General features: G+C 45.6%; 1 protein-coding gene across 2 annotated transcripts in view; it reads left to right on the plus strand.

Moving 5' to 3' along the window:
• NTN3 (netrin 3) overlaps positions 1–19,932 on the plus strand; it is a 73,408-nt gene that overhangs the window by 37,304 nt on the left and 16,172 nt on the right. For both annotated transcript variants that reach the window (XM_083153018.1, XM_083153017.1), the window contains exons 3-5: positions 8,111–8,299; positions 18,385–18,534; positions 19,597–19,650. In XM_083153018.1, coding sequence (XP_083009144.1) covers positions 8,111–8,299; positions 18,385–18,534; positions 19,597–19,650 — 393 coding nt within the window. The remainder of the gene's footprint in view (positions 1–8,110; positions 8,300–18,384; positions 18,535–19,596; positions 19,651–19,932) is intronic.

Below are 19,932 nucleotides of genomic sequence, written 5' to 3' on the forward strand. Positions count from 1 at the left end.
GCACCAATGGCATCATTGATGGACGCCATAGATGGTTAACCCACCGTTGACCATTGCTAAACTGTCCATAATATATAGAGTAGGTTTTAAAGATTTGTTATTGGTCCCTAGATTTCAGTATTGACCATCTGCACAACACAGTTCTCTTTATATTGTATAAGTATATTCATTGTATTTCTCACTCTCTAGTCTTGTCCTCTGAAATCAAGTGAAATTATCATACAACAATGAGGATTATAGTCCTCAGTCCACTAGAAAAGTATTCCGGAGAGTCATTTCGTTATTGAAATACCTATTTATGAGTTACTGTATAAGACTTCATTTATGTCAAACAAGCAGCAATATATAGGGGGAAAAAATAAACTCAATTAGAGAGCACTAACAGTTTTTGAATTAATTAATTCCAAATAAAGCATAGATATTAATTGAGTTTATAACTATTAACCCCCTTTGCTAAATAAACTCTGCAGCAATCCGTTGTCTTTAGAGGTAACATGGTTGAATCACGGGTACCCACATGTGTACAATTAAAGTGTTTTAATTGGCGGTAAAATAAATGGTACTTGTTTCCTAGCACGGCGCCCAGATTTTCTACGTACACTAACGTAGGGAAATCGCATCGCATGCGCTTTTTGCATGACATGCGATGTTCCATATTTTCATATGTATGATATGGCTGGTGTGAATGTGTTCCTAAAACACCCCCACTATCCACGCCACCCCAAAGCGTGGCGAGCGCACGCCTTTTCATACCCCCACTATCCACGTTGGTGTGGAGTTGATGTTATATAGTGTGGAGAGCGGACACGCATTACTTTACATGTATTGCGCGTCCGCTCGCCATGCTTCGGCATATATACTATATAAAATCAACTCCACACCGACGTGGATTTGCATTTGGTGCCATGCGATCCTATGCGATATTTCATTGTATAAGCACTCCTGTGCACTTAATATGGACATCACATGCACGCATCGTACAGCACTATACACAGTACGCAATGCGATTTTCCTACACAGAATAGCCCACTATGCTATTTGCTTAGTGGGCGCCATGCTAGGAAACAAGTACCAAATAAATGTAGCTGTTAACAGTTGGGCAGTGTATTTACAAACAAATTCAAGAAAAACTTTGTTTAAAGACAAACAAACAAAGCTCCAATTAGATGAAGATATCAAAGACCACATGCTGTATGTGTGTGCTGCTTCTGAGGGGGGGCGACAATAACACCCTCCCTCCACTTTAGAGTGTTTTTGGGGGCATGGCCTAATCGTGGGAGGTGACCATGCCTCCCACAATTAGGCCACGCCCCCAGAGGTTTGCCGGGGCCCTGCATACCTCTCGGCAGCGCTGCTTACAAACAAGGTGAAATGCAGGCTTAAAGAAAGCCAGCAACAGAACCTGTATGAGTGTCTCAGTTTAAATAGATAGTATGGTAAGGCTAAAACGAGAACCTCCTCCAAAACAGAGACTAGTCATTGGAAGGACACTTGTCCGAGAGGACAATAATGCCCCTTTCACACCGCACAAATAACCTGGGTCCGACCAGGTCGACCGAGTCACTGTGCGGTGTGAAAGGGCCCTTCCTGGGTCCAGCAACCCGGCAATCCGACCTGGGTTAAAAGAAGGGCTTTTCCCGGGTCGGACCCCGGGTTGTTGTGCAATGTGAACGGATAACCCAGGTCCCGTTCACAATATTGGGAGGAGCCAGCCTCAGCTCCTAGTCCTCCCCCGGTGATGCGCCGCCACTCAACTGCACCCTCCAGATGACATCAGCGACTCAGCTTATTGCTGGATCGCTATGGGAGCTTTGCCACGCAGATGACCCGACATTTGTGATGTGAAAAAATTATAATACCCCTTTAGCACTGCACCTCCAAACCGGGTAATTGCCTGGTTGGGGACGTGTCGACCTGGGTCAAGGTTCTGTGTGAAAGCACAAAAACATGGGTCAATCCAACCTGGAAATTTGACCCGGTTTATAAGAAGGGCTAAACCATTATACAGAGGTCAACCCGGGTTTAATGTGAAATTGCCAGACCCAGGTTGGTGACGGATCAGACCCGGGATCAAGATCCTGGGTCCGTCCTGGCACTATGTTATGAAAGGGGTATAAGAGGTCAATCCTGACAGAGTTACCGTCTTCCGTGTAAAGAGTTCAAGTGTTTATTTAATGAAGACTCCACTCTGACCAGCACCAATCACAATCTGCAGAACAATTCCTAACAATTACATTTATAAGACTATAATTCCCAGATCTCCCAATTCACAGGGAACCGTGCGTGTCAGGCCCTCAAGTACAGGAAGATTTTTATAGTCTCGCAAGACTAAGATTGAACTTTATGGCCTCAGCGCTATGTTTGGCAAAAGCCTAACACTGTGCATGATCCCAATAACACTACATGTAACATGAAGCAATATATAAGGAAACCACAGAGGAAAATGAGAGTCCCAGAACTGGGAAAAAGAGTCATATCCTGCAGGACAGTGACCCCAAGCACACAGCAAATGCCACATTGAATTGGTTTAAAGACAGAGGGAAGCCAATGTCCCGTAGTGATCCACCTTAAGCCCATATCGTAATCCCATACAGCATCTGCAGGATGATTTCACAATTTCTGCTCCCCCTTGGTCCACATCCAACATGATGGAATTAAATCCACATTGGAAAAGTCTCTCTCAAACGGACACATTTGCGTTTGCAGCTAATAGTTATTCTATCACATTTTAAAACAAGAGAGCAGAGCCAGGATATCAATGAAGCAATTGGTGTGGTCGTCTATGGGCCCACACATACTGCCCCCCCCCCCCACCACACACACACACACACACACACACACATAACCAGTGTGGGGGTGCAGTGGCATAATGTGAACTGGGGACACTACAGTGGCATAAGTTCTTCCCAGGCACCCGGAGGCAAGATTTTTGTTGGTGCCCCCCCCCCCTCATATACAGCCCCTACCTTCACTCACAGCCCAACTGCCCGCGTACCCCGCTGCAGCCTGCACATGTAAAAAAAATGGTTGTCTTGCCAAGCAGACAGCTGCACCAGGCCACTTTAACAGTTTGGGCCCCAGTGCACTGCTACTGGCGGTAGTACAGTACCTTCTCCTTGCTCACTGCTGCTTTCTGCTGCGTTAACTGGTCCCCGCCCTCATTAGATATGCACGGGGCGGAGGACCCGCTCATTCAATATGCACTGCGCTGGGTCCCCGCTCATTGGATAAGCACAGGGTGGGGACCCACTCAGCGCTCACTGCTGAATGGGTCGCTCTGGGACTCGTGCAGCTTACACAGTTACCATTCCATTTGTGTGATGGGGCCCGGGGCACTTTTGTGGAGTCTCCCGCCCGACTGCCAGCTCAGAACATCGGGAGGCAATGGAGACAGTGCCCCCTTTAAGGCTGGCGCCCGGCACCAGATGACTCCATTGTCACCAGGAGTTCCGCCACTGCTACAGTATGTTCAATCATATACCAAAGCTCCAAAGCAAAAAGGAAAAGTAGAGGTGTTGGCCGTAACTACCAACCACATTGTAGCTATCATTTAGCTATTACATTCTACAAAACCATAGCAAGAATCTGATTGGTTTCTATAGGAAACAACTCCACTTTTCTTCTTAGACGTTTTAATAAATCTTCCTTCATCTTTATTTGGTGATGTAAGAAAAAAACCTGTAAAATACCCCAAAGGGACTGAAAGATTTCCATAGCCGCCGTCTATACCAGACACGGAGACACCTTAGAAACAGAGATGCAGCTTGTTAAAATCCATCAGCATATAAACATATAAAAGTGATGTCCACTGTATACATGGATTACACACGCAGAAAGACATTTATACAGACAGAGACAAGCTCGCACAAACACAGGTGGACTCTGCCAAATACACACTGACACAGACCCAGCGACAGACACTCGCATGCAGACACTCAGATCTCTGACATCTGGGTGTGTAAACCTGCTGCGTATATAAATACACCATTTCTGGGTTTAGCATGGGACCCTTTGTAGTCAGGACACTGATAAAGCAGTACAGGGGGGCAAACTGAACACGCTAACGGGGTGATTCAGGTTGGTTTGCAAAAGCAGACTCCTTTGATGGACAAAACCATGGCCCTTGAGTCGGGCGGCTCTGTGTGCGGTCGGACGGGCGATGTTTGGTATTTGCGCATGTGCAGAGGCGTAGAGGAGTGAGGTCCGTGCAGAACATGATCGTACAGAACCATCCGAGCAGGGGGTGGAGAGGGGCGTGAAGGGCTGTTTGGGCTCATTACCATATGCACACGCCCCACGTTTCATGGGCGTTCCCATGAAAACGCTGGATTACGTATGGTAATGCAGCCACGACGCACATGTGGGGGGCAGACAACTGACATAGCCGGATGTCAGCTGCCCGCCCATATCCCTGCTTTCATACAGAAAAATGTCCGAGTGGTCTGGAGCACTCGGTGCTGCCTGACCGCTCGGTCCATCATTCGATGGTTGGCGACCATCGGAGGATGGGGGAGGTTCCCACAGATGGAGGAGGTGTTCACATGAAACATCCACTCGCGGTCCATTTGCTCGGCATCTTATCGCGTTCGGATGGTGTGAGCGATCCGTACGATAGGCGGGGATAAGATCACTCGGTTCCTGTCCGAAATACGCATCCGTCCGAATCAACTAGAATAAGGGCCCATGTGCACTGCAGGTGGGGCTGATGTAACGTGCAGAGATGGTTACATTTGGGGGAGTTACTTTGTTTCTGTGCAGGGTAAATACTGGCTGATTTTTTTTATTTTATTTTTTATTTAATACTTTTTATTGTTTTTAAAAGGGAAAGTGTCGCTTAGACCAAGCCGCAATCTTTACATTACATTACATTGCAATTTACAATACATTACATTATTACATTGTTACTATCCAGTGGGCACATTGTATTGTAGTTCACAAGACCGCTGGGCCCGCCCTACTGGGCTACTAACGGTATTGCCTAGGGCACTTTTCCAAGCGACCGGGTACATCGACATACCCCTACATACGTACATAAATCACACTACATAAATAAAAAAGAAAAGAAACAAAAGAACAGCAAAAACATTACGTACCACATAAAAATAATGATAATACTAATAATAGTGGAGATACTACAAATAACTTTACATTTACAAATTACCTTATACCTTTTGCGGACAACGATGCACCCATTTAAAGAACATTAACTTTTCACTTAGCATGCCAGAATTATGAGCCCCCGGGGACACGGACTTGCTGTTGCCCAAGGGGTTAATTGGGATGCATGAATATGAATAGACACCAGTTACTCTTTTTTGTACTTAGCCATTGACAGGTCATACCAAGATTGCACTTAATCCCTTCCAGGCTGATTTATTTTTACACTAGAATTTAGATTTCAGTTTGAACACAACCCTCCCAAATGTAACTCTCTCTGTACATGTTATATCTGCCCCACCTGCAGTGCAGCATGGTTTTGTCCATTGTGTACGAACAATATTATCAATCCCCTTTCTCATTTGTACATGCAGTAAAAATGTGTCATTGATGACTAGGTGCATGTCGCTCAGTGTGTACGAATGATAAAGATACATTATTTGTAATAAAACAAGGTGATCAGTGGTACGGCAAACATTGTATCTTTATTGTGTATGCATTATATAGTTCATTCTGTAGCTCCGGGGAGTTCAAGGGGAAAATGTTAACAATATCGCTCTCTGCCTTTATCGCATAGTGGACCTTATTCTAATTTGTATGCTCCGCCGCGCATTTGCATGGGGGAGCGATGTTTGCCTAATGCGCATGTGCATTTCTGTGCATATGCATGTGTTGGGTGCGAACAGGCGTGGCGAACCACCAGTGCGGGCGTAGGGCAGTGGCGGATGGATGCACCCATGAGAACGCCCAGCATTTTATGGGTGTTCCCATGAAAACGCTGAGCGTTCCCATAATAATGAGGCAGTGACGCGGCTGCCGAAGCCGCACAGCTGACATCACCGGATGTCAGCTGACCGTCCTGTCCTCCTACAGGGCACACGCACCTGAGTGTGCCTTAGTTTTGCGTGTATGCTCCACATCATTCGATGGTCAGCGACCATCGAATGATGTGGTCCTCGTCCCCTTAGGCTCTGGATGGATGTTTATGCAAAAAATACATTCGCATCTGTGCAGGCGAATTCGGCATGCGAGGGGGGCGCAGCGCTGTAAACTTTGCAGCATTTCTTGTAGATCAGAATAACTTCCAGTGTGTATGCAGCAAGACATTGCAGGTTTTAATGATATCCATGCTTTAGCACAGATGGTAAATCACAATAACTAAGGTACTAATTAACCCCTTCAGTGGTATGCCCGGAAAATGCCACAGGGCAGGATAAACCTGCCATGGTAGGTTTGTCCTGCCCCAGCAAAACCCACCAAGCAAGGGGTTAACACTTGTACAGAAGCATGGATATTACTTATACCTGGACTGTTGCTGTGCCTTGAGGACTAAGGATGGGAAAATCTGAACTTTCTACAGGAGCCCAACATATGTGCTGGTCCCCAGAGGCGGATTTAGACCACATGGGACCCTAAGCAAGACATCGGATTGGGGCCCTGCTCCAACAATCCATAGCACTATATGTTTGCTGATGATTGCAGCCGGCATCTTGGTGCTGCTGCTGTGTGCAGCGGCGTAGCTACGTTTTGGGCGCCGCCCATTCAAACCCCCCCCCCCCAATCCCCCGCGGCCTTACCTTTCGCGATGGTCCCGGCGGATCCGTTATTCTGCTGAGGACCACCACAAAATGGTCACCCCCCATACAGCAGACAGTTTCAGAGAACTGTGTGCTATATGTGGGCGGCCATTTTGTGGTGGTCCTCAGCAGAAGAACGGAGCCGCTGGGACCAGCGAAATAGGTAAGCCTGCGGGGGATTGGGGGGAGGTGTAACTATAGCACCACAGCCCCCGGCGCCCCCATATGCACAGCGCCCCCCCCCCCCCCGCAGTGGCGGGGGCTGCGGTGCTATAGTTACGCCACTGGCTGTGTGAACATCGGCATTGCGTACAAATCTGAATCAGACTCTAGGTCTATTGGAAGTAGCTTAATACTTGTGTTACACTTAAAGTGACTGCCCACATACAGTGGATGTAACCATGTTGCATGCGCAGTCCTTCGATAATCGTTCATCTTGTGAACAGCAGCGATCCGGTCTGAATAATCCCCTCAGTCCCACACAGATTGACAAATGTCGCACATCATAATCAGTGCAATTTAGAAAAGTAGTTTTGTTGCAACAAGTTGTTATATTTATATGCATAATGGTCCTTATTCTGGTTGACCCTCAAGGCCGTGATGCTGCCCGGGAGGGTCATACTAATTAAATTGGATTAATTAGTATAACCACCAATATGTACAATTTGGGGTACATGTAATAGGGTGTGAGAATCCGGATGTGTCGGGATGCCTGTACTCTTAAAGGGGCAATCCTTTACTATGTAAAACCAACCTGGTTTTGCCTTGTACATGAAAGCTGCTTTATATATATGTGCATACTCCCCAGAATCCCTCAGGCGATTACATTTACCCCTTTGAGTCAGAAAGAGACTCATACTGCTTTCACATTGCAGAAATGGGTAATGACACGGTATTCTTAAATGGGACTTTAAAACGGGTCTGAGCCTTGAGACCTTTCACAATGCAGGTGAAAACCGTTTTAAAAATAATTTAATACCATTCAAACATTCAACCCGTTTAACCCCCAAGGGACACGTTTCAAGCCATTGAAATAGAGCTGTTCAAACTGCCAAAAAAACGGCTTTAAAACGTGTAGGACTCTGCTTTTTAACCGTGTTGAAATACCGGTTAACTTTAACTGGTAAATCAACTCTGGTACTTTCACATTGCAGTCTTAAACGTTTTAAAATGGAAAAAAACAGCAATATACCGTTTTAAAAGTGCGATGTGAAAGGGGTATCAGTGCGGCCAAGACACCCGGGACCAGGCTTGCTGAGTGCCGCTATTTGCCACGGTGTGTATAGACATATCTGTAGGTAGTATTTGACTGTACCCCCAATTATAGTATAATAAGTAGCCATTCTCTAACTGTGTAACTGTTTGTGTGTTCCCAGCCTGCACCTGTAACCTCCACGCCCGGCGTTGTCGCTTCAACATGGAACTGTACAAGCTGTCAGGGAGGAAGAGCGGCGGCGTGTGTCTGAACTGTAGGCACAATACAGCAGGCAGGCACTGCCACTACTGCAAAGAGGGCTTCTACCGGGACGTCAGTCGTGCTATCACAGACCGCCGAGCGTGCAAAGGTAAGGCAGGGATCCGACAAGCGTGCTTTAAAAATGAGCCTTAGGGTATGTACTTCTGGACAGTTTTTCCATATATTAATCTCAGGCAACCTCATTAAAGAAAATTGTGTGTCAGTAAATACTGATTGAGTTTGCTGCATGAAATGTATTCAATGTGCTTTGTAAATATATGGCATGTTCACATGATCGAGTCATTGTGGCTCCGCCCTCCAGTGCACAGAGCAAATCCCGTTATCGGGTCCACCCACGTGTGCTCTGTTAGTGGACATCCGAATGGAGGTGCAGAGGGTCTGTTATACATGCCCACCTTTCTGGGAAGCCGGGACTGCCACTTGATGTTCAGGAGCCTCCTGGCTGTACCGGGACGGTAGGCAAGTATGGAACTGAGTGACACCACCTCTAATGGTAGGGAGAATTAGTTCCTCCCCCACCCCAGCCCTGCACAGTAATTCCAGCCGAAAATCCTGTTCCAGCTGCTTCCTTTTCCATGGGATTTTACTGTGAAAGTTGTGTGTAAGGTGCACTACTGTGTGGCATACATGTAATATATGTACTACTGTGAGTCCTAACATGAATAAAGGGCACTAATAAGTGATGTAATGTGAATAAGGGGCACTACTGTGCATCATAAAGTGAATAAGGTGCACTACTATGCGGTGTAATATAAACCAGGGGCACTAAAACTTGTCTAACGTGAATGACTGTGTAGCATAATTTGAATTGGGGTTCTATTGTTTAACCATGCCCCTTCATTATGAGACCTCTGTTCTTTTATAAAGTATGGGAAATAGGGCAAAAATATATAGTATGCTGGGGGTGCCAAAAATATTGGCACTGGTCAGGGCCCTGACTAAGAGGGGGGTTGGGGACATAAATTCCACCACCTCTGTAAGACCACTTTAAGCCCTGTTGCCCATTCACCACAGCAGGGACAATGATGTCCCTGGCTGTGACGGTTACCGGCTGTGGGCTGCATGTGAGTTCTTGCAATAGTAGGGAGATCTGCACACTGGAGCCATCCAGGGGTGAGACACAGCGCATCAGCCGGGGGTGAGACACAGCGCATCAGCCGGGGGTGAGACACAGCGCATCAGCCGGGGGTGAGACACAGCGCATAAGCACTAGGCTGATGCACTGTGGGATTGCTGGGCAATGGGGGGCAGTTCTACACTCCGGCAGCTGAGATGTTTTCATATCTCAGCACTACTACTCTCAGCTTCAACTCGGTAGAGATGAAGCAGGAAACAATATAGTCTTACAATACATGTGAGTATAATACCCCTGAGTTTCTTCCAGCATCACTATTATCACAAGAGGGGACTATAGTATTTAGTTTCAGTCAATAAATGTCTATTCCTAGCCACCCCTGTAGTATTGCGGGACTGTGGAAAACTACAATCCATCAACACACACTAAAGCTTATTTTAAAATCCCAAATCATATATATTGTGGCTGCTTATCCCACAAAATGTGATAACTGCTGTATGTAGAATACACTCAGCGACTTATATTAATGATCAAAAACCGCCGTGCTGACCTCTGGCAGAGAGAGTGGAACAGTGCGGACAGCAACAGGAAATAGACAATATTGGAGAATATCTTCGCTAAGATTTCATATTTAAAACATGTGAGGTGTGAACAGATGCAATTGTGAAAAGTCAAGAGATGAAGGGGCCGATTCACAGCTTACCGAGCGGCCAGATGCTGTGCGAGCAGCCCCATTCACCCATGTGAGCGGCGCCCTTCACCCGTGCGAGTGGCCTCATTCACCCGTGCGGGCGGCTGCATTTGCATACAAAAGCATGTGTACGCTCACACATCCATACGCATGCGAGTGTACGGGTGAAAAATCATTCGATGGTCGGCGACAGCTGACGCCGTGTGATGTCAGCCACCTGGCCCGAGCAGGCTTCTGCGTTTTTCTGGGCGCACACGCCATTTATTTGTGGGGACGTCCAGGAAACGCTGGACGTCCAGCCCCTGCCTGCTGCACAGCTGTGTGTGAACGTCTCAGCGAGTGTATTAGTTGGCCAAGGCGTTCGCACTGAGGATCTACACAGGTCTTTTTTCCGATGATACGAATGTGCAGACCTGCAACATCGTACCCCTCTGCCAATTCCGATCTTTACGAGCCAACATGAATGACCCCTTAACATTGAACCAACTCAAGTCAGTGACTAGGGTAGGAATGTATTTCTGAGTAATATGTCAGCATTAGGTCAACAATGGCAAGGTCGACAGTCAAAAGGTCAAAATGAGTTTTTCACTTTTTTTTTGTCCCGAATGTCGACATAGACACCGTCAAAGTGACCCGCTGTACTCGCCACGCTTTTGGCACTATTTTATTCTCCCACCGCGCCGTAATGGATGGTAGGGCATGATGAAATACCTCCTGTCGGCACATGTCGGCTCAAAAAACGTGAAAAACTCATTTAGATCTTTTGACTGTCAACCTTTTCACTGCCGACCTTCCCATTGTCGACCTAATGCTTGTGTCGGCCTTCCGACCCTGTCGACCTCAGCCATGTCGACCTATTTCATGTGTCGACCGAAGCCATGTCGACATAAATAGGGTCATTCTAATGACCTTATCCCAAGGCTAACTGTGGTAGCACCTGTACTGTATTCCAGTACTAAGAAATGGTTATTCTGTAACTATTAAAGGATAGTATCAAACCTTCTAAAATAAAAAAGAAGTAGTTGTCCATGGCAACCAATCAGATGAGAGCAATCATTTTATAGAATGTATTCGATAAATTGCTGTAAGCTGATTGGTTGCTATGGGCAATGTCTACTACCGTCCTTATAAGTAGGTTTGGTGCACATCACTAATTTCCCTAATCTTCACTAAAGACTTATGTCATCTTTAATAAATGAGTGCTGAAACGATTAGTTTCTTGAATACAGTTGTGCACCCAAAGTCGTTCCCTGCACCTCCGTCCTCTACATTTATTCCCTTTATGTTTTTCCTGTAGCTTCCTTACACGTTCCTTTTTCCACCGTTAAAACTGAAAGAAAGAAAAAAATCCTGGAAAGAATTTCCCTCTCTTTTTTTTTTTTTCCCCGTCTCATAACAAGGTGGCAATTAGTTTCTCCTAATGAGCCCTAACGCGCCCCCTCCCCCTCTCCTCCTTTTCTTTTGCCAGTTAGCTATTGGCTAAATGACTCTACCAGCTGTGAGTTTCCCCATTTAGGCTAAATTCCTCCCATTTTTCACACGGAAAATACAGCTCTGTCTCCTAAACAGCTGCAGCTGAGGTAGGCGCTGGGAGGGGGTGTGCAGGCAGCTGTTTAAAGGGTCTCCTCCTTTATAATACCTTTCCTTTCATACATTCACTTTGTCTTGAACTATGGAGATTAAAACATTTTTTTTTTACGCCATGAGGGATTAGATTGTGCATTATTAAACCCAAATTGAACTGCTGTAGCCAAAGAAGGCAGATAGTATTGCTTCCTATTCATTCCCCGATAACGACAATTCTTGTTATCAGGTGATTGTATAAAGATTTTCCTACTTGAGCTCTGGTGGCTTAGTCAAAAGGTTCAGTTATTTGATTTAATAATGTTGACGTTTTCCCTGAGTGTTGGTATCAGTGCCAGATAAGGGCCACATGGGCCGCCTGGGTCTGAAGTGAATAAGGGCCAGCTGTGAGCAGATCTGTGTTGGCGTGTGCAGAGGCGGAACTATCATTGGTGCAGCAGGTGCAGTGCACCGGGGCCCCTGAGGACTAAGGGCCCCACTGCTGCCCCTGTCACCATCTTTTTGTAACCCACTGTTTTCTCTGTCACACTCTGCCCCCACTGCTTCTTCCTGTCACCCACAGCCATGGTGCGCATTGCTGACTTGGGTTAGGGTGGAGGAAGGGGCCCAAATTATATTTTTGCACCTAGGCACACCACCGGCAAGTTCCGCCACTGGGCGTGTGCACCACCTACACCAGGCATGGCCAAACTGTGGCCCTCCAGCTGTTGTGAAACTACACATCCCAGCATGCATTACCATAGTTTTAGCATTCCCTAATAGCAAAACTGTGGCAAGGCATGTTTGGACTTGTAGTTTCACAACAGCTGGAGGGCCATAGTTTGGCCATGCCTGACCTACACTATCGTGATTACCTTATTTTTATATGGAGGCTTACATCCCACCCCATTGTCAATATGGCCCTGGTTTTTATACAAGGCTGCTTTCAATTCCTGAACATTGCTTCAGATAAGTGGTTCTCATTCTCCATCATTAAGGTTTTCCAACAGGTCACGTACGTTGTGAGGATTTCTGTCTGTAAAAGCAGGTGGGAAATTAATTCAAACCGGGTTATTGCTGTGTTAACTCGGGACGCTTCGACCTGGGAATCTAAGTGGTGGTCCCAGGAAGACCATGGCAGTGTGAATGGGTAACTTGGTCACCCAATCCTATGAAAAGCTAGCCCATCAGCGCTTGGAGATCATGGCAAAATAGATTAACTTGCCTGTATATGATTAAAGATATCCACAAAACATGACCTGTGATTGGTAGTTGAGGCCTGGAGTTAAAAACCCCTACTATAGAGTGTAAGCTTGCGAGCAGGGCCCTCTTACCTCTATGTCTGTCTATTATTACTCAGCCTCATTTTATTTCTGTTCTACTGTATCACTGTTTTTGGCCCCGACTGTTAAGCATAACTGAATATGCAGGTTCTATATAAATAAATGTTAGTAAAATAATAATAATAATAATAATAATAATAATAATAATAATAATAATGTAATATATCCACATTGAATGCCGTAATAAAAGGGTTGATTATTTTTCTATAGTTTTAGTTTGTATATGGTTTTCAAAATGCCCAAATAAACCCTCTAAAATACATAAATGGAAATTCCGTGCATCCCATCTCAATGACACACATTGGGGGAAATTGACTAAGATGTGTATTGTACTTCACATGTGATGTTGCTATGGCCAACCAATCAGAATCTACTTCTTATTTATTTAGAACCCTCTAGAATATAGTAGACAGGATCTGATTGGTTGCCCTTAGCAACATCACATGTGAAGTAGAATACACATCTTAGTAAATTTCCCCCATTGACTATAAATATACTAATACAGTAATGTCAAAGGTTCAAATATGCAAATACTCAAGTGCTATTATTAAATGCAAAGCAGCTAATTGATTTACAATGGTAAGATGTATTTGAGCATACTTTTCAGACACGTTTTTAGCCTTATACTAAAAGCACTGGACACTATAATTACTATATACATACTAGTACTATGCGACTACATGTATGTTTATATGAGTACTGTGATGACCTAAATCTTGACTGAACAAGTCCTGTCTCTACAAGTTATTTTAGCACAGATAATATTGTTTTTACTTTTCACACTCGCTGCAATCAGTACCATGGACAGGACATTGGACAAGATCACGGATGGTTCATCTGTGTTTGTGAAATCTTTCCTGTGCTAACAACACGTTCTTCATTCTGTTTCCCAGCAGTATCATTCATTTGTTGCTAAAACAGATTGTCAGTGTATATGGCACTCAGTCAGTGACACTGTGTAGTGCATGGGAATTATAGGAGAGTTCCCAAGGGGAGAGCTCTATATCAGCATTTGAGTAGAGAAGTATACAAGTGGAGAACTGTACATCGCAACCAGTAATCTTCTACCTATCATATTATAGCACTTTATGTACTTTTAAGTACTTTTAAGTTTACTTGGCTGCTATGGACCAACTTATCATCCACACAAGAACCTGCCAATAACTTTAGGGCCGGACCACAGGTGCCTAAGCACTACAGTATGATATTTCAGATCATCAGCTTCCATTTTTTTGGGTAGAAAACATTAAATATATCCCATTCTTTGGCTAATTAAAATGAACCATAGAGTGTATATCATACTTGCTATCAATTTGGCTGCCAGGCCGACACAGTGGGCGTGGCATGTGGGCGGTATGGTGGAATTTGATGTTGAATAATGGTATCACATCATCATGGCCCTGCCCTGCTACACAATGATACTATTACAGGCATTGCGAGGAAGGGCCACAATGATGCACTTTAGCGTGAATGACATTATTGGATCGCATGGACTGCTCAGGTGTGGAAAACTGGTGGTGGTTGGGGATGGGGGTTGGGGGGGGGAGTAAATGGGTTTTCGTCAGGAGATTTGCAGGGGGCACCTAATTCTGGGCCACCACGTAAATACCAATTAATATAAAAAAGGGACAAAACTATATTGGCTGCTGCAAGAAAAAATCCCAGGTGTCGCATGTAATGTTGGGCGAGTCTGGCGGCCATGCTTGAGGTTTTTTTTAAAGCACCAATAATTTACAAGGCAAAACCATATCTTCTAAGTGGTTGCCCCTTTAAAAGAGTTTGTCCAGCATCCTGCATGGCCGCCAGACTCGCACCACATTGCATTCAGACTCATGTGTGAAATAATGTAGGAACCTGCAGGCTGTGTGAGCCTGGCAATATTTTTAAATTGGCAGTGATGAGCTGGAGGAACGCCTATAACCAATGTACCTTCAGCATCTATCCTGGTAGCATACCGCACAGCCCCAGTTGCCTGTACACTAAAGATGAACATTTTCCCTGAAGATGCTCCTGCTGGCATCCAGGGATTAAACCTCTTTACAGACGGAAAGAGCTCTGTTATTGCTATTATCCAATTATAGGTGGCTACACTAAGCTGCTGTAATAAGTGGGAAGAAGTCCACTAAGATAAGAAGCAACAACCACAGCTCCGTTCACTTATCACATAATTATAGCCTTGCACAATAGAATCTGGCCAATATTTCTACTGTCATACCTCTTCCTATGGGGATAACCCTGCACAGATTATATACCTCCGAATCTCCAGGGTCCCTTTACTACAAGGCTTCCAGACGTATCATGGATATTAGTCTATATTTTATCACCATACATGTTTCTATAGCAAACAAAGCTGTCTAGGTACCAAATCCTGGAGAAAGGCTTGGACTTTATCTCTCTCCAAGGATTAGTACATAGACCCCTCTTAAAGCAGTTATTTCATACAGTTCCCCACTGCCAGCAAGGGCGTAACTACCATAGGTGCAAGGGGTGCAGCTGCTATGGGGCCCAGAGCTGATGGGGGGCCCATCTTTACAGTCTAAGTTATATGTTCTATATACATTTATTGGTACTTGTTTCCTAGCACCCATCACATCGCATACCATAAGGCATACAATGGTATGCGATGCGATGTTACGCGATGGCAGCCGATGTTATACAATTTTAAATTGTATACCATCGCATTGTATGCCATTGTATGCCATATACAATGGTATACGATTTAAAATTGTATAAGCACCCTAATGGGTGTTTTCAATGTTAAATGGCCCCCTATAAGATTATTAATTGTATAAGCACCATAATGGGTGCTTACAATGTTAAAAGCACCCCCACGCCACCCCCACTATCAACGCCAACCCGAAGCATGGCGAGCGGCGGCAGTACTCGTCCTCCGACCTTTTCATACCCCCACCATCCACGTCGGCTTGGAGGTGATTTTAGATAGTGTGGCGAGCGCAGCGAGCCACCGAGCCTGAAGCGTGGCGAGAGGACGCGGAATACATGTAAAGTAATACGCGGCCGCTCGCCACGCTTCGGGCTCGGTTGCTCGCTGTGCTCGCCATACTATATAAAATCAACTCCACGCCGACGTGGATAGTGGGGGTATGAAAAGGTTGGAGGACCAGTACCGCCGCCCCTCGCGGGCTCGCGGCGGTGCATTTAACATTATAAGCACCCATTAGGGTGCTTATACAATAAAAAATCGTATAGGGGGGCCATTTAACATTGAAAAAAACCATTAGGGTGCTTATACAATTTAAAATCGCATCGCATCGGGTATATGGCATGCATTGCGATACAATGCATAAGATGCCATACGACTGAATATTGTGGGAGCCGTGCTAGGAAACAAGTACCCATTTATTACCATCAGTTGCTAAATATGGGGCCCTTACAAACTTTTGCTATGGGACCTACGAGTTATGCCCCTGACTGCCAGGATTATGGCAGTTGAGAGTCCCCTCCTGCTACCTGCTGCTCTGCTTCTCTTCCCAGAGACATTTAGAGGCAAAATGGGGGGGGGGGGTGTCATCAGAGGCATGAGACCACGTCCCTGATTGGTAGCCCACACCCCAACATTTTGGGTGCACGTCGAAGTCCCTCCTTACTCAACTCAAATGTTGGAAGATATGCTGTATTTACTGTCTATTCACCTCTCTCTTACTAGTGCATGGGAACTTGCCTAGGTTGCATAAGTAATAATCCAGCATGGCTTGGATAACGCCTGCAGTGGTTCAGGACTTGTATTTTACGGTTTATCCAGCTGACATATTTAGTAGACTTTTGATTCAGGGAACACACAGAATTTAGAGGCTTCCTACGCTCTAAAGAATACCAGCAGTGAAATAATTTGTGACGCCATCTCCTAGCACTTTGGCAGTGACTACAAGCCTATAAATCTCTACGGCACTAGTGATCGCCAGCAGTTGCGACATCTTCAGTGAACCCTTTTCTTCAGCGCAGCTTCACTTCATTTCTTACAGCAGATGGACGACAACACCAGCGGCAGTTTGTCACAGTGGCCAAGCCAATGGCGAGGTCTGCGCTATGTTTGTCTTCACAAGATCGCACTCAACTAGTTAGATGCCCGGTGCAATAATATCCATTGCCCAGAAACACAGTTTGAACTTTGTAGCTTTGATCAAATAATATCTGTACATACTATATATTGTTACGATTGTGTATATGTATGCACATTTTTTTACATACATATTTGCAGCAATTTTATAGTGGAGTTACGCCCTATGCCCACATTTTCTTTTTGAATGTTATCCAAGGTTGTTCCTTGATTTTAAGTAGAAACAGGTTTAAAAAAAAAACTCCATATGTCGTTCTAGTGAATGGATTGCAGTTTCCTCCTTTTCCTTGGTCTCCAACTATGGAGAATTCATGTCTAGAATGTCTGGGAAACCACTGTTCCTGTCCGCTGACCCAACTATGGTGAAGGCCCCTCCACTTACACTCAAGAATCAGCCCTCTGCGGCCTAGCCGTAACCCCGCAGTTATAAAAAGAGGGTTTGTAGTGTACCCTGCTCCTTCCATCATGGGCCCGATAGAGAGAGATTTGCACTTCAGTAGAGGATTACTTCCCCATCCCAGTTTCCGGAAATCACCCACACACTTTCCACGTTCTCTAATACTAGCTTACAGCTGGGATACCACATTGCACCAAGCACACTGTTCTGATGGCCTAATACAGATGTTTCACTTACTGGGAAACCCAGAAACGGTGGAAGGTAGCCGGTATTATGCAGACTAAGAAGCCAATGCGAAATTCAATGAAAGTCTGTTATGAGGACATATACTGCGAGTTTTGGCAGTGCACATGATCTGGGTGATGCTGTCGCAAGGATCTCAGAGGCATTTCCACTGCTAATTAAAGTAGAATCTGACTGGTTGCTATGGACATCCCATCTTCAATAGAACTCTCATCTTCGTAAATTTACACCAATATTGGGATAATTACTGCTGACTTCTTTTCAAATCTGTGTCAGCTCCTGAATGACTGCATCTAAAGGCCTCCTTCCATTAGTGTGATCTGGGCCCTTTTCATCCGATTCCGAGGCATCTGATGAAAAGACCCCAATTAGCGTGTGTTTAGCCTCCGATTTTGATCCGATGAGCGGATGCATCGGATCGGAACCGGAGATCATCACTTCTGCACCAAGGATCTATCGGATCCTGCAACGTGGAATGGGATCGCATTTGATATATCGCATGCAATCTTGGTGCCCTGGACTTTCCCAGGCGCCTCAAGGGGAATCGGCTGCGACTTCTCCCCTTGAAAAAGTCGCAGTAGTGGATGGGGGCCTTAAGAGTAGGGACATGAATCATCATTTCTACTTTGTCAGATGTTGCGGAATAGAAGTTAGAGAGTCAATGTTTTGCAATAAAAAAAAAAAATGGAATAATTGGATGCCTGAATGGGGAACATGTTGTGGGGGCTGTCAGACCTGTTGCTGCATTAAAGGTCAGAGGTCTAATTGGTGTTTCTCTTTCAGCTTGTGACTGCCACCCAGTGGGGGCAGCAGGTAAGACCTGCAACCAGACTACAGGACAATGCCCTTGCAAAGATGGCGTGACGGGTCTAACGTGCAACCGATGTGCCAAGGGATATCAGCAGAGCCGCTCACCTATCGCTCCTTGCATCAGTAAGTACCATATGTTACCTTTCATGATTACTCTAGCTGTATTCATTCAATGTCTCATGTACATCTGGCTTTCCTGTGCGAGAGCCAATACAAAATCAACACCCCTCCATTGTAAGTGACCCAACTTACAACTGTGTGTAGTCCTATAGAAACCGATATTCACGCATGACCTTAGATCTCAATATAGTCTTCTCTGTCAGGGACAAATGCAGAATTTCTAGAGGGAAGGGGGGAACATCGGAGCAAGTGCAGGAGTCTCATGGAGGTAGAGGGAAGGGGGGAACATCGGAGCAAGTGCGGGAGTCTCATGGAGGTAGAGGGAAGGGGGGGACATCGGAGCAAGTGCAGGAGTCTCATGGAGCTAGAGGGAAGAGGGGGAACATCGGAGCAAGTGCAGGAGTCTCATGGAGCTAGAGGGAAGGGGGGAACATCGGAGCAAGTGCGGGAGTCTCATGGAGGTAGAGGGAAGGGGGGAACATCGGAGCAAGTGCAGGAGTCTCATGGAGCTAGAGGGAAGGGGGGAACATCGGAGCAAGTGCGGGAGTCTCATGGAGGTAGAGGGAAGGGGGGAACATCGGAGCAAGTGCGGGAGTCTCATGGAGCTGTATATGCACATTGGTGTTTATACACAGGGTAGTCTATTAATAATGAGCACTATAGATAGTCTATGTCGGGGGTAGCCAACTCCAGTCCTCGAGAGCTACCAACAGTTAAAGTTTTGCAGGTCTCCTGACAGAATCACAAGTGAAGTATTTATCTCCACCTGTGGATCTTTTAAAATGTGTCAGTCAGTAATGAGTGCACCTGTGTACCTGCGAGGTGAGCTGGAAAATTAACTGTTGGTAGCTCTCGAGGACTGGAGTTTGCTACCCCTGGTCTATGCTTTGAAGTGCCAACCAATTAGCTTCTGGCATTATGTAATAGTTCTGTTGTCTTGTGTTACCCCATCTATTATCATTTACATTTATTGCCATTATCTCCCCCCCCCCCAACTCATGATTTATGCAATCACTACAAAATTATACCTTATCTCTCCATTTTTTTTCTCCCCCTCCCCCCCAGAAATCCCAGCAGTGGTGCCTACCCCAGCCCTCACCAGCACAGAGGAGCCAGCTGGTAAGTTATACCATCTGCCGCAGGAAGGGGTGGTGCCCCGTTCTAGATAACAACACCAGAGTAAATGAAATTAGCGCTGTTGCCAGTTCATCATGTCAGGAGGAAGATGGTGGATGCCAGACATTTAAAGCGTGCATCAAAACACTGGGAATTCTTCCCTGCTTTCCGAGACAAGCTGTTCAGAAACAAGTTTTCCAGGATCATGTCCAGAGAATATGCCAGGCCGCAGGGGGTGGGAGCATTTGGAGCAATGGGTTAACTGGTCTTGGCCAATGTCCCAAA

The sequence above is a fragment of the Crinia signifera genome, chromosome 7, assembly GCF_055691185.1.
Source record: "Crinia signifera chromosome 7, ASM5569118v1, whole genome shotgun sequence".
In the NCBI taxonomy this organism is placed as follows: domain Eukaryota; kingdom Metazoa; phylum Chordata; class Amphibia; order Anura; family Myobatrachidae; genus Crinia; species Crinia signifera.